At 35.8% G+C, this 14769-nt stretch overlaps 1 protein-coding gene across 1 annotated transcript in view; it reads right to left on the bottom strand.

Moving 5' to 3' along the window:
• Positions 1–9536: 9536 nt before the first annotated feature.
• COL5A2 (collagen type V alpha 2 chain) overlaps positions 9537–14769 on the bottom strand; it is a 145093-nt gene continuing 139860 nt past the window's right edge. The window contains exons 52-54 of the mRNA XM_082630244.1: positions 14390–14577; positions 12140–12379; positions 9537–11229 (exon numbers count right to left, since the gene is read on the bottom strand). Of these exons, the coding sequence (XP_082486370.1) occupies positions 11083–11229; positions 12140–12379; positions 14390–14577 (575 nt within the window). The 3' untranslated portion in view covers positions 9537–11082. The remainder of the gene's footprint in view (positions 11230–12139; positions 12380–14389; positions 14578–14769) is intronic.

The following is a 14769-nucleotide window of genomic DNA, read 5'->3' as shown; positions in this document are numbered from 1 at the left end:
TTAAGCAAAAAGTATTTCATTTATAAAATTTATCTTATAGGTCTTGAGGGTGAAATTTATGCAGTCATAACAGCATTTTTGGAAAATGGAGAAAAGTAGGAAGAAAAATTAATTTTCCATGTCTCACATCTGTGGATACTTCCTTAAAGTCTTCGTTGTATATACTGACATAATTATGACAAAATACACTTGTAATTTTGTATGCTGCTTATTTCATTTAACACAACACCATTTTATCCATAAGAATTTTTTTTATTTTGTTAATAATTAGGAAAAACATAGAGAAAAATAACAGTAATGGTTCCAAAGTTAGAAATAACATCAAAGTGATTGTACTTTTATCTAGTTTATATTAAAATTTTACTTGTCTGGGTTCTATCTTAGAGGAATGTACTTATTTTTAAAAGTGAATCATAAACTGTGAAAAATATTTTCTTTTCAGGCAAAACTCTCCATTGAATCATAACTCACTAAGTGAGCTTGATACAACATTGGTGAAAATATTTTATATGATGGAGCATACATGAAAGTTCTCCTTAAATCTTTATGTTTCCCAATTTACCACACCTAAGGTTTTCAGAAATTTTTGAAGAATCACTTGTTGAGTTAATGTCATAAAGAAAAAAAGGCAATCATCTATAGCCAATATTTTTTTAAACAAATTCTTATCTGACCATATTTTTCCTCCTTTTTCTTCTCACCTCTTTAAATCTTGTTCAAAAACGATTTCCCTTTAAAATTTCACTAAAATACACAAAATGACTTTGGCATCTTTTAACCATATCTAACATGATATTCATTCATAGAAGAAAGGCTACCCTATGTAGTCCATAAAGTTTATAAATGGGGATTACTATATTTCACACCAGTTTAGTGATGATGGAAAAGCAATGATACACTTGCTTCAATTTTGAAAAGGAGCTACTTCATAATTAAATAGGTGGGAGAAATAATAAAAAGATTTAAGCTCTGTCTTAGATTGGGTTCCCTGGAAACAGACTCTATGGCAACTTATGTGAAGATTTACTGGGGAGTCATCTCGGGAGATACAGAAAGTCAGGTTTGGACAGAAGGAGAAGCTGACCCACATGCAACTGACATCGAGGCTTTGGGAAATCCTACAAGAAGCTCTGGAACTGAGATGGCCCTTTAGAGTTGTTATAATTCACAGTAAGAGTGAAGAGTCTGTGTAACCTTGACTCAGATGGTCATTGACTCTGAGCCAGAACCTGGAAGGGGTGGGGAGTGGGAGAACCTTCTGAAAGGCAGTCTTGGTGATTGAAGGAAATTTTTAATGATGGGCGTGGCTGTGAGTCCTCAGTAACATATTCCAGGAGCTGATGCTTTGGCTTTGAAGAGAGAATATGGGTGGAGCAACACATTATCTACTAGAAGCTCCTACTCTGTGCTCAGCACTCTGCCAAACACTATAGGGAAATATAACACATGATCACTCCTTGTTAGGGATGTGTTGTCTAGAATAGATAAGTTGAACCCATATGAAATGGTACAAAAGCCTTCAGATGGTGAACAATTAAGTGCTAAATTATGCTGAGCCAACCATCTGAGATATAGGTAGTAGATGAGAAAAGGAATTAGCCAGTGGTGATTATATTGTCATAAAAGTCTTTAAGAAGATAAAACTTGAGTTGTGTAATAAAGAAGGGGAATAATTTTGGTAAATTGTGGCAAAAAGGAAAGCCACTTTAGAGTAAGAAACAAAAAAAGAGGAGAAGTCGAAGCAGGGATAATTATTCCATGCTCACAGGACAGTGAAGAATCCAGGCTACCTAAATCTATTTATTTCAACAACATTCCTGAGCAATTATTAAATGCAAGGCTCAGAACCAAGTGCTCAAAAAGGTTCAAGGAGAATGAGATTCCATGAAATTTAGAAAATAACAATGTCACGAGACTCAACATAGTAAGTTGTATTAGAGAGATCCAAGGCACTTAGAAAGGCCCAAGGAAGGAACTGTCATGTCTGCTTGGAGGTCCTCAGGAAAGGCTATGTGAAGTATATTTGGCAACTTATATTAGCCCAGTTTCAGATGAAGCATGGATTTCATGTGGTGGTGTAAGAGATAAGGCTGGAAGTATAGTCTGGACCAGAGAGCTTAGAAGAGCCAGGTGACAGGTTTTTGTCTTTTTTTTTTTTTTTTCTAATCTACATCTCAATGTAGACCCATATAAAGGTTTTAACTATTGGAAGGCTGTTACTTGAGGAGAGCCTTGAGGTCAAGGGAACTGTAGTGAAACAGCATCAGATTTACAGGAGATGAAGAGACACCTACTGTGGAAGAAAGAAAGGTGAATCAACCTTTTAGGGAAGAAGAGGATGAGACTGAAGAACCTTGGCAAGGGATCAGAACGCCTTTATTTTCAAAGACTAGACTGAGGAAAGAGTCACAGAGTGTACACATAGCTGCTGGGAAAATTAGGTTAAGAGGGGACAATGGGGACAGCAAGAGGAGGTCATCAGAAGTCAGGCAAGAGATGTTTCTATTTAACACAGAAGAACTCAGTGGAAAGTTACACAACTCCAGCCTTACTCACAGCTCTCTACGTGGCAGTTCACCATGACAGTGATTCCTTTGGAAGGGTAGCTGAACATGATAAAATGTGTGACTGATTGGAGAATACTAGGTCAGGGGCAGTTAAGTAGATTTGGAAAGTACCCTTATACAGATGGTCGATGAAATCATCTGGCTCCAGAATGAAATCATTAGGGAGCAAAACTTCCAAAGGAAAGGGGGAAAGGACAGCATGCTGTGCCTGTGGTGTGGAGAAAGCATCATCAAACGTTGGATTTGGCATCCTTGGTTTTTAATGGATTAAGAAAAGGAGGGTTTAATTTTGAGGGCTGAGGTTGTGATTAATTTCAAGGGTTATGAGAAGAGAGAGGAGACTAAATAGAAGGAGGGTTATCACTTGTGCTACTGATAAAAATGATTGGGGTCTGATTTTCAAATCTTGTCTTGAATTTAAACCACCTGGAAACTGTCCTCAGTGGCATCAACAAGAGCACAGATTTGAAGGAGTGAAGGCTGTAACTGCCTGTAAGAACCCACAGGGCACAGCATTATGCAGAGAAACTTGTCAGATGTCTCAAGGAGGGGCTTGGACTGCATCTGCCTATCTGAATCTTTAGGGCTTACATTTGGACTACAGATGTCTTCAGTTTTGTTGCATTTTTCTCATTAAAGTGACTAACAATTGTGGTCATTCTGTATCTCCAGCTGCCTTTCGTTATAAGATCTATCTCATAACAGTTTCAACTCTTGGGAAAATTGTTCACATTGCATTTCTACCTTCCTCTATTTATTACCATCTGAATCCACATTTTTTACTTCACATATGTGCAGACCAATCTCTTATAGTATTGATGGCATTTAACCGTAATTGCTTATATATGTAGGCTTTTGTTACACACTCTTTAAATTGTGGTGAATCGTATTCTTAGATAAAAATAAATGCACTCATCATGTTTTTGTTTTTGTTGTTAACTTGTAAGATAGTCCCATGGTAAGGCATCTCTGTGAATTAAATATCATTTGAGGTGTTTGTTGATGGCATCAAAATCAAGTCCAGCAGAGAATTAAAAGTGTACGTTGTATAGGATTATGCTTAATTAGTACAATTTCATCTTTAGGGATCCTTATTATAACAGTCTCACTGGTATCTTTGCTTAGATTGATTTTCAACCAGAATTTTCACCTTTCTTCATATTTCTTTCTATTGGTCTTCTTGAGTTTAGTCATGAAAGTTTAGTCTCAAAATGAGAATAAAAACTGCATTATTGCATCAAAGGAGGCTTCAGGTAATCTTTTCCAAAGTTCATGGTTACCTTTAACAACCAAGTTTTGGGATCCTACAACTAAAAAATAATATTCCTAACTTTTCTCTTTCTCTCTTTTCCCCTTAAACTCCAGAGGTTCCCAGTGATCTGTTCTGGTTCACGACTCTCCTTTGACGTCCTTCTTGAGTGATCCCCTTCCCACCCAAAGCTCTAACAATTCCTTGATGTGATGGCTCACATATCTTTAGGTATAACACCCACTTTATCTCCAGAGAGTTACTCCATACACACATCAGTTACATCCTCAGCCTGTTTCCTTCTCTATTCCCCATGTTAGTAAATGTCATCATCTTCCATCCAGGTACCTAAGAAGCCAGAAACCTGAGAATAATCCTAAATCTCTTGCTGTCTCACCCTCTCATTCTTTCATCAGATTTTGTTGATTCTATGTCTTCAGTCTCTTCAAGTCCCTCTCTCTTCCTCCACCCTCAGTGGCACCGACTTCTCATTCCCTGTTACTTTTTCTCCAAACTTGTTCGAACTCATCTCTCTGTTGTCAGTCTCTCTCACAGTAAAAATCCTCCCTGAGTATTGCTGCCGAGGTGATCTTTCCAATATACAAACCACAATATGTAACTTCTTTGCTTAAAACTTCAGTATTTTGCAGTAAAGTTTCTATTGATATTTTGGATGGTTCAGATTTTGTTCAAAGGGATTGGCTTGCATGCAAGATATTCAACATCTTTGGCCCATCCATAAAATGCCTAGAATATTTACCAACTGTTATAACCACAAATACCCTCCTCACACATTTCCAAGTGTTCTCTAGAGAGTATGTTTACACTCTCAGCTTATAACCAAAAATAGCTGCCTAAAAAAAAAAAAAAACTTCTTCAGAATAATTTTCAATCTCTTTAGCTTGACATACCTTCATGGTACCTCTTTCTACTTTAACTCCAAACAATCCCTTGTAGACAGTCTACTGCCATGTCAGCCTAACTGGGATTCCCTGAACAAGCCACAGCTCTTAAGAACTGCATACCCTAATTTATGTTGCTCCTTATATCTGGTATGCCTTCATTGCTCACGACACTGTCTTAATCCCTCACAACTCATTAAGAGAAAACCTTTTCCAGGTAGTCTTCCTTGCTCTCCTTCCTCTCCAAATCCCAGCCTACTTTAGAGGGCTCAGTTCTGTGGTTCCACTGTGCATACTCCATTTAGATCAGTTATAACCATGTATTTATTCAATTCAGTTGGTATAGTGGTCTGTTTTACCCACAAAATGGTAAAATGGTAAAAACAGCATATAAAGCATGGAATGACTTCCTGTAGCATCAACTGGATACTACATTCCAAACAAAAAAATATACCAATATCCTTACATGAAATACACAAACAAAACATGCACTCACAACAGATTCTTAGGCTATAGTGTAAATTAATCGGCCACCATTGTGAAATTGGTTTTGTTATGTGAATTTTAAGTTCCATTCTATTTTATATTTGTATCTGCAGTTTTTACAAAAGATATTTTAAGTTACTCATCATCTGTTAAAATTCACAGTTCTGGAAGATCCCCAGTGTATCCTGTTCTTTCTCCTACCCGCAGATCACTTCTGGTGGCGCTATCTACTCACATTTACAGGAACTCTAAGTAAACCAATTTGATAAAATGACTGTCACTATGTTTTCCACATCCAGTGGGAAAAACAGACAGAAAGTGTATGTGAGTGTTTTCCTGCAGCTTCTTTTACACCTATTTCCTTCAGCTTCTTTTACACCTATTACACTCACTCATTTTAATATTTGTCAAATTCTGATAGATGAAATTTCATATCTTACTGTTTTGGTTGCAGTTTCATTTCTAATGACATTATATTTCTTCCACATGTTTATTGGCCTTTATATTATGACTTTCTGAATTATCTATATAGGATTTTGCATAATTTTGCTTTTTTGTACTGATTTTTAAGGGTTTTTTTTTTTTGCAAGCAAAGTATACGAAGTCTTTTCTGTCATAGTTGTTACAAAAATTTTCCCTGTTTAAACAAGCTCTTATGCATACTCATTGAGTTTTATAATATAGATTTTAAATTTTAGAATCTGATATTTCCACATTTTACTTTATTTATATATTTGCTTTCATTACCATTCCAAGATTATTAAACTACCCAAAATAATTTATGCAAATACTACATTTAGAGGTTTTTTAAAAAGTGAAATATTCAGTCCGTTTGGGAAATGTCTTGGTTTAAGGACTAAGGAAGGAAACATTCCTTAAAATGATAAATGTCTATCAAGTAACTGTAACACCATTTATTGAATTAATGAGAATTAATTTAATTATACATTAAAAATATAATATAGACATGTATTTATATATATAAATCTAATATAGATATATAGATTCTTGTCTAAATACTCTTCTTTTACCATGGTCAGTAGATTTTTTTTTTTTTTGCGGTACGTGGGCCTCTCACTGTTGTGGCCTCTCCCGTTGCGGAGCACAGGCTCCAGACGCGCAGGCTCAGCAGCCATGGCTCACGGGCCCAGCCGCTCTGCGGCATGTGGGATCCTCCCAGACCGGGGCACGAACCCGTGTCCCCTGCATCGGCAGGCGGACTCTCAACCACTGCGCCACCAGGGAAACCCCGGTCAGTAGATTTTTATTATTTTTTTCATATCTAATAGGAAGAGTGACCCATCTTTACTCAGCATTTCTGTTTTGGGGGGGATTCCTTATCACTTTTCTTGCATATTTTTGATTCCAACGAGCTTTAAAATGGTTTTGTCATGTCCCATGCTTTTAAGATCCTACAGGGATTTTAAGTAAGATTGTACTAAACCTATATTTTAATTTAGGAAAAAGAATTACATTTTTCAAATACTGAGTTTCCCTAGGTGCGAAAAAGGCACAATTATGCCCATTTTATCTTATTTTACATACCTTGGTCAAAAGTTATAATTTGTTTTCAATCAGGTTCTATAAATGTCTTAACATGTTAGGTTCTTAGTGTTGTATGTTGTTATTGCCTTTGTGGATAGAATCATTTCTTCTGTTATGTTTTCTATCTAGTAATACGAATAGAAACAGTAATCATAATACAATAGTAATAATGACATGTGCTTCATGTTAGTACATAATTCAACTATGAATATTCTCTAAATATACTTTTCCAGTTACACAGTAGATATTTTCTCATCATTCATTCAATGAATGTATTTTGAACAAACACAAATATCAAGCAGTATGTTGGATCCTTGTAAAGAGCCCCTGCCCTTATAAAAAATACAATTAATAGAGAAGACTAAGACTAATCAAATAATCATACAATTATAGAAAGCATCATAATTTGTGCTATAAGGAAAAAATACAAGGTGCCAAGAAAATTTATAACAGGGGATGTTATCTGACCTGGGAGGTAGTGAAGGGTGAGGACTCTAGGAGGATTTCACGAGGATGCAGCATTGAACAGAGCTCTAAAAGATGAGCACTAGTAAACTGGGCAAAAGAAATGCAAATGCAGATGGCCTTTGACAGGATGGGGAATCTGGTTTAGGAAATGGACAGAAATCCATTGTGTGTGAAGCAGAGAATAAGGCAGATGGTGGCAAAATGAAGCTTGAGAATTAGGCAGGAAGTCAGGTCATGCCAGAGCCTCATAAGATTTAAGTATTTTTGTCTTTATCCTAGAAGCTACCAGTGAAGCTTTTTAAGGATCTGTGTGTGTGTGTGTGTGTGTGCGTGTGCGTGCATGTCTGTGTGTTGTGTTGGATGGTGGCGGAGAGTGAGGTGACATATTCAGGTTTATATTTCAGATTGATCGCTCTGGTTCTCCTGGGAGTAATGGATCAGAAGAGGGTAAGAATGGATGCCTAAAAACCTTTTAGAAGGCTATTGAAGGAGCCCAGGTGAGAAATAATGATCATGTGAACTAGGATAGTGGCAGTGGAGGTAGAGCGAAGGGTATGGCCATAAGGAACATTTACGAAGCAAAATTGAAAATACTTAGCAATGCCAGGGTTCTGGCATTGTAAGTGAGAGAGAGAGACACGAATGACTACCAGGTTTCTGGCCTAAATGGATGAATGATGAGGTCCTTGCCTGACATAGGGAACACAGAACATAAATCAGCTTTGAGATATAAGTATCATAATTTTTTGAAACATAATGAGCTACTAGTACTTCTGAAATCCAAATGAAGATGGTGAGTTTAACACTTACGCATGCATTTCTTGAGCTCCCAGGAAAGATTTAGGTTGTGTATATACATTGGAGCTATTGACATTAGATAGAAATGACATGGATAAAGCCGGTGATGAAAGAGTGTTGAGTGTGAGGGTAAAGAGAAAAAGACTGGTCCCTGGGGAATACTGACCTTTACATACTGAGTAAAATGATCATTGATAAACGAGACTGAGAAGAAAAGCTGCTCTTGGGTAAGCCAGCCAGTCTGATAAAAAAAAAAAAAAAATCATCCTACTGGCATGCCCCACGCTCCATAGGCTTTTGGTTGTCTTAGCAGCATCATTGCCTTGGTTTGCCACTGTTGGACCTCAGCCCCCAAATCAGCTTTTAAGAGATTATTCTTAGTCTCTCCTAAAATTTTCATAATTTCAAAGAGAAGTGTTATCTTGAGATGTTCTTTTTTCATGGTGGGATAGGAACTCTAAGTGAGGTGGTTCCAATGATTTTTTTTTTCCAGATTTTTCTTGCACTTGCTTTCTGCCATATAACAACACTGATGTGAGAAGAAATGTTCTCTACAATTTCTTTGAATCTTTTTTTAAGTTAAAATAAGTTACATTGAAACTGGCTCATTTGCCAAATTTTGTGTTAGGAGTCTGGGACTTTTTCGGCCTTGTCTGTGTTTTCTTTGCTATTTTTCTTCCTTTCTGTTCATTTGGGGAACTTTCATTTGTATTTTTAATAAAGTAATAATAAATTAATGTCACCATCCTCCCCAGCTGCAGATTATTTCACTTTTGATGATGCAGAGTTTGGGGTGTGTGTTGGACATGACGGAAAGAAGTACACTCGTCTAATGAAACCTACAGATCTGGAACAAAGGCGAGAAATTTCAGGGATTCTGGAATGGTCTGGGACAGCCTTTTATTTGTAACATTCCTGAGGTTCAAATAAGAAGTGGTATTTCTATAGTCGAAAATTATTAGTGCTTTTGACTTAAGAGAATCACCACGTATTTCTGGCTCATCTAGCTGAACTTGTACAACTTGTATAGGTTGGACTTGGAGGAAGTGTTACTACAAACAAAACTCACAAATCTTTAGGTATATACATATTCAAATATTCAAAATCAAGACGTGGAGCTCAAATAATAAGCAATTTGGGAGAAAACAATATTGTGAAATAAATATTGAAGGTAAAACTCTGAAAACATTTAGGCTAAATTCATATGTGATACACTGAGACATACGTTTTATTATCACAGTTTATTCAACCATGAAAAATAAGTTGCTTTTCTCTTGTTATCAATAGTCAGTACCCTGAGATTTTTAAGGGCATAGTGAGTGATAATTAGTGTCGTGTTGCCTTTGTGAGTGATGCTGCAAATTGATTTTCTTTATAAGCCAGTATCTACATGATGAAAGGTATTTGTTGTTTTATCTTTTAAACAAATGGCAAACAAAGAATACCACAATACCTAACTTTTCACTACTGAAAATGAAATAGATCTAATATGTTCAAAGGAATTCCACGAAACGAAAACCATTGACATGACAAAAGCGTGCATTTAATTCAATGCTTTGCAGAGATACATCACTAAAGTTGTGTGCATGGCTTGTCCTTTGGGATGGTCCCAGCTGTTTATTTTCAAAGAAAAAATAAAAATGGAGCCAACAAATGCAATTAAGGAAAAAAAAATCCTTGAGACATAAGGGGACCTACATGTTCTAGTCTAAGAAACATGCAAGTATTACAAAACATTCCAGATACAGTATGACAGATGAACAGTGAACAGGCACTGGAACAATGCTCCTTCTTTCAGAAACGGGAAGTGTAACAGTTATGTTTTCACAAATGGTATTGATGAAACCATCTTTATTTTTAAAGAATTTTATAGAAGGAATTTTAGCACCATCATTAAAGGAAAAATAATAATACATTTTAGCCCTGCCTATCTCCAGTCTTGGAATAATCACAGAAGCATAGCACCTTTTAGTATCTAAAATATAAACAAGACTAGTAAGTCCATCCCAGCTTGTAGAGATGAGGTAGCTCATGCTAAGAAATGTTGGGTCATTTTTCCTATGAGAGTTCAAAGGCCAAATGTTCTAATTCCAATCATCAGATTTGATTAGAATCAGCTCCACAACTCTGAGTTTCTAAATCTTTTTCTTCATTATAGGTCTCAGGAAGATGAGATTGTACATGTGGAGGACTCTCAACTTTGGGTCCTGAACATTTGTTTTTAAAGTTATGTGGAAATTATTTAGCATTCTATGTTTTCTTAAACAAGAAAGTTCAAATGTATTCAATGGTATACTCATTTAACTTCTACCTATATTGATAGATCGAGTCAAGAGGGAAAGGTAGCTTTAAATTTGAATGAGAAAGAAGTCTAGATTCACCACACTTTACAAAAATTTAGGATTGCTTTTTTTTCAGAAATTCCATTGAATATATACTATTTTAACATTCCATTTAAGACAGTGAGAAACTGATATTTTTTTCATGGTTCCCTTTAAAGAGTCTCCATGTTAGTTATACAATATCAAGACATGCATGTGGGTTTCAATCACAAGGATAAACATTTTGCTTTCATTTTTAATTGATAATCTGGAAATGAGAGGTCACAAAAGGGCACTACTTTCTATTTTTCCAACTGCAGCCACGTGAAATAAACATGCATTGTGGTTTTACATACCCCACTCTTTAAGCTATCAGCCAGGAAGAAAGATTTTCTTATAAATACTAAGCAACTTTGTCATTACATTGAAATAAATTGAAGAAAATGGAGATTTATTTATTCAAACAGTTTACTTTTTTTAAAGGTTGTCATTGTCATTGATCATCTTAAACCTAAACTGCTTATTGAAAAATAGTTTAAATCAATTAAAACTTGAGGATTGTAAGTAAAATAAATATTCTGAAGGATAAGGAGGCCAGGCACTTAAGACCATATATACAATGCTGATGCAGGATCAGCCATTACTTCAAGAGTCTCAGGATCAGCTTCAAACAGTCAAAGTCCTGTGAATGGTGGTGGTCATTGAGGGTCGGGGTGGTGCTCATTGTCGATGTACCTCGGCCTGCTTCACACAAAACAAACTGGCCCAACTTCGATGCCAAATTCTTGGTCTGTACTGCCGACATCCACAGGGGCAAGATCTATAATGGGCAAGCGTGCCACATTCTGTGTTCTATATTCAAAAATGGTCTTGCCCACATTTCCATTTCGTTTCTGGAATTAAATGGTACAATGGGTTAACAGCATATACAAATTACTCCAAAGATTTGGACAGCAACTTCCAAACCAGTTTTTATAAGGTAAAAGCAATGATTTTTAGAGCACTATTTAAAAGTAAGAGCGCTGCTAACATAAAGTGAGATACTGGCATAACTGGCAGGCATTTCTCTCATTCTTTAAACTGAGAAAATGACTTTTTTTTTTTTTTTTTTTTTTTTTTTTTTTTGCGGTACACAGGCCTCTCACTGTTGTGGCCTCTCCCGTTGCGGAGCACAGGCTCCGGATGCTCAGGCTCAGCGGCCATGGCTCACGGGCCCAGCCACTCCGCGGCATGTGGGATCTTCCCGGACCGGGGCACGAACCCGTGTCCCCTGCATCGGCATGCGTACTCTCAACCACTGCGCCACCAGGGAAGCCCGACCTTTATTCTTTTGCAGCTTCCCAAATGGTCACTAACAATATAAATTATGAAAGCCTTTTTGATTTTCACAAGTGAAACCATAATTCATCATTAAATATTTTCCTTTTTTATATCTAGATATGCAAGGGGGAAGACATACAAATCAGTGAAAAATATACGGTAAATCAGATTGATTACATATTTTAGAATCAGGAAACCATAAGCATGGAATTGAGATTAAATAAACTAAGTAACTTGCAGGAGAACCAAAGTGAGTTTGCAAAAGAGCTGCAAGGATCCAGTCCTTTATTGTTTTGTATTAAAACCTCTACTGGTATTTCACGTACTAACACACATTCAAACTTACGCTAAGGAACAACTATAAACAAACTGCTGTTGTGCTTATATACAGGGTAAAAATGCCCCCACCTCTAGTGCCAGGACAGCATTTTTAACAAAATGATTTTTTTTTCAACCAGGTCAATATGGATCAAAAGTACTTACAGAGCAGGTATCATGAAGAACTACGTATCTGAATCTAGCGTTTCCCTCTGCTTTGATTTCTAAGTCATTTGACCCTTTGAGAACCACAGCTTTCTTGAAGTTCTTAGCTTGATCATCCATGTATCCTACACTGTTTTTACAGATGTAAGTAATGTTCTGGGAGGCTTCTTTCGATAAAAGGCGCAAGAAGGTCATTTGTGTAATGGCTGCATTAGGTGACTGGTGGTCTCCATAAACAAACTAGAAAAACAAAAAGAGTCTTTGTAATACGTGTCTACCCCTCTTGAGTTCCTATGGTTGGACTAATAAAATTGGCACAAGACAGATTAACAGGAGAAAAAGAAACAACTTTAAATCAGGACACAGAGGTCTCACAGCAATGGGACCTAAGAAGTGGCCAAAGCAGGCAGCTTTTATACATTTTAGACAAAAAAAAAAACCCCAATAAATTTGAGAGGAATTGACAGGACGAAGAAACCTAGGTTTGGGTATGTAATTGGTAAGGAATTTAAAGTTTGGGCTTGGGTAGTAAATTAATAAGGAAGTAACAAGGTTTGTTTATACAGGCTTCTTGGCTCTAAATTCCCTGTCTCTGATGATAAAAATGTCTTTCCGTCCCCCAGTACAGGGACGGCACCTTTCACAAGGGAGATTTATTTTATGCTTTCGGGGAGACAGAGAGCAGGGGCAAAGTGTCCCTCCTCCATCAACTGTTACTTAAATAACTTTAATTCAAAATAATCAACATGCCACTGAATCATATTTTGGAGCGGCCTGCCCTGGGCCCCAATATATGTAATACTGATTAGTTTTATAGTGGTGTGTGTGTGTGTGTGTGTGTACTGATTTCAGACAAATTAATTTTGAAGAGTATTACTTCTTTTGAAGAGTATTATTCTTTCATATAACAAGATATTATACCTATATACATAAAAATATCTTAAAATTTCTATGAATATTCACAAATAAGAAGCTTTGTCCTTACTACCCCAAACAAGTGGTGATGAAACCAAAGATAATTATAACTCACCAGAGAAAGCTTAAGTATTTTTAAGTCTGCTTCTCTATTTGTTTAAAAAAAAATCTTGAATATTACTTTTTAGAAGAAGTTATATACTTGGGCATAGGTTTGGGTATTGAATCATGTAGCAAAAATAACTCACTGTTTTTATTGTTAATTATAATAAGAATTAGGACTTAACTATTGGTATAAAATCTTTTTTAACCCGACTGTTAATATACTTGTAGGAAATATGAAGTACGAGTTTTCCATTAGCTAAAACAAATAATCAAAAATAACTTCCTACAGGATATTTCCTACACATCTTCTACTTTGAGCTTTATTTTCAATGCTCCTATATGAGCTTTTTACATAATATGTTAACTAAATTACATTTCACTTAGGTATATTTAAATTTAAAATTTTTCCTTTTCGTTAAATAATGTTAGATTCTAGTATATCCTGCATATACCCATAATGTCCTCCTACTATATTTATTATGAACAGGAGCTCTGAGAAAAGGTCAGGAGCAGAGTTGAGAAGAAAATTTCAGAGTTAGGCTGCCATAAAGAGATCTGGAATAGAATTAGAATCTAAACACTGGACCATGAAAGAAACATAGAGGGGACTAGACTTAGAAAAATATCAATACAATTTACATAATCATAAAAATGCCTTAAGTTTAAATAATACTACAAGGTTTGCAAAGTGATTCAATCATTAAAAATAACATTATAGTAATTATCTGATATTTATCCATAACTTACCAAATACTAGACACTATATTAAGCACTTTATATAGACACCAAAACTATGAGATAAATATTATTGCCCTCACTTTAAAATGGCAAAACTGAAGCTCCGAAAGGTTAAGTGACTTCCTAAGGTCCCAAAGTTAGTAAGACATCCAGGTATGAGTCACCTAGGTCTCCTGACGCTAAGTATACTTCCTGTCTTCCAACTATGGCAAGATCCCTTCAACTCTACTCCACAGTCAGTGTCATATGCATTAAAGGAGCTAATATGAAAAAATAATTACTTTTGTACATTCCATCAATGGGAAAATTATCATTCAAAATTTATGTTAATTTAATTCATAGTAATGTTTATGCAATGATACTACAGTTGTAACTAATGAGAATATATCACTTCAAAATAAACCCAGTCAAAAAATAATAGCACAGTCCTAAATAAATACAATAAATAACGACAAGCAATGAATACAATTTTAAGTAAACATATTAAATTACCTGAGATCCTCTATTCATATCAAGACCATACCAAACAGGCTTATTATCAGGAGATTTGCTGGCCCACCAGGTTTTACGTGGTACACTGGATGGGTGTGCTGAAATACATGTTTCTCCTGTTTCCATGTTGCAGTAAACTTTGATTGCATCTTCAACAGATCCCTGATTAGGATCAATCCAGTACTCACCTATTTTCCAAAATATAAATATTTGCTAAATAAAAAGAATTTCAAACATGATTATGAGTCTCTAAAAGAATTAACAGAGGGTTTGAAAATATGAACTCATTGATTAAGGACTCTTTGAAGAGAGAATCGCAGTTAAAGAAACACTCTGCAGCTAAGGAAAAAGTAACTGTTATGCATTTGGGCCCTTTCTAC

Source organism: Mesoplodon mirus (genome assembly GCF_964341445.2).
Source record: "Mesoplodon mirus genome assembly, chromosome: 8".
NCBI classification, from domain to species: domain Eukaryota; kingdom Metazoa; phylum Chordata; class Mammalia; order Artiodactyla; family Ziphiidae; genus Mesoplodon; species Mesoplodon mirus.
The sequence above is the reverse complement of the archived record's forward strand: the minus strand, read 5'-3'. Positions and strand labels throughout refer to the sequence as shown.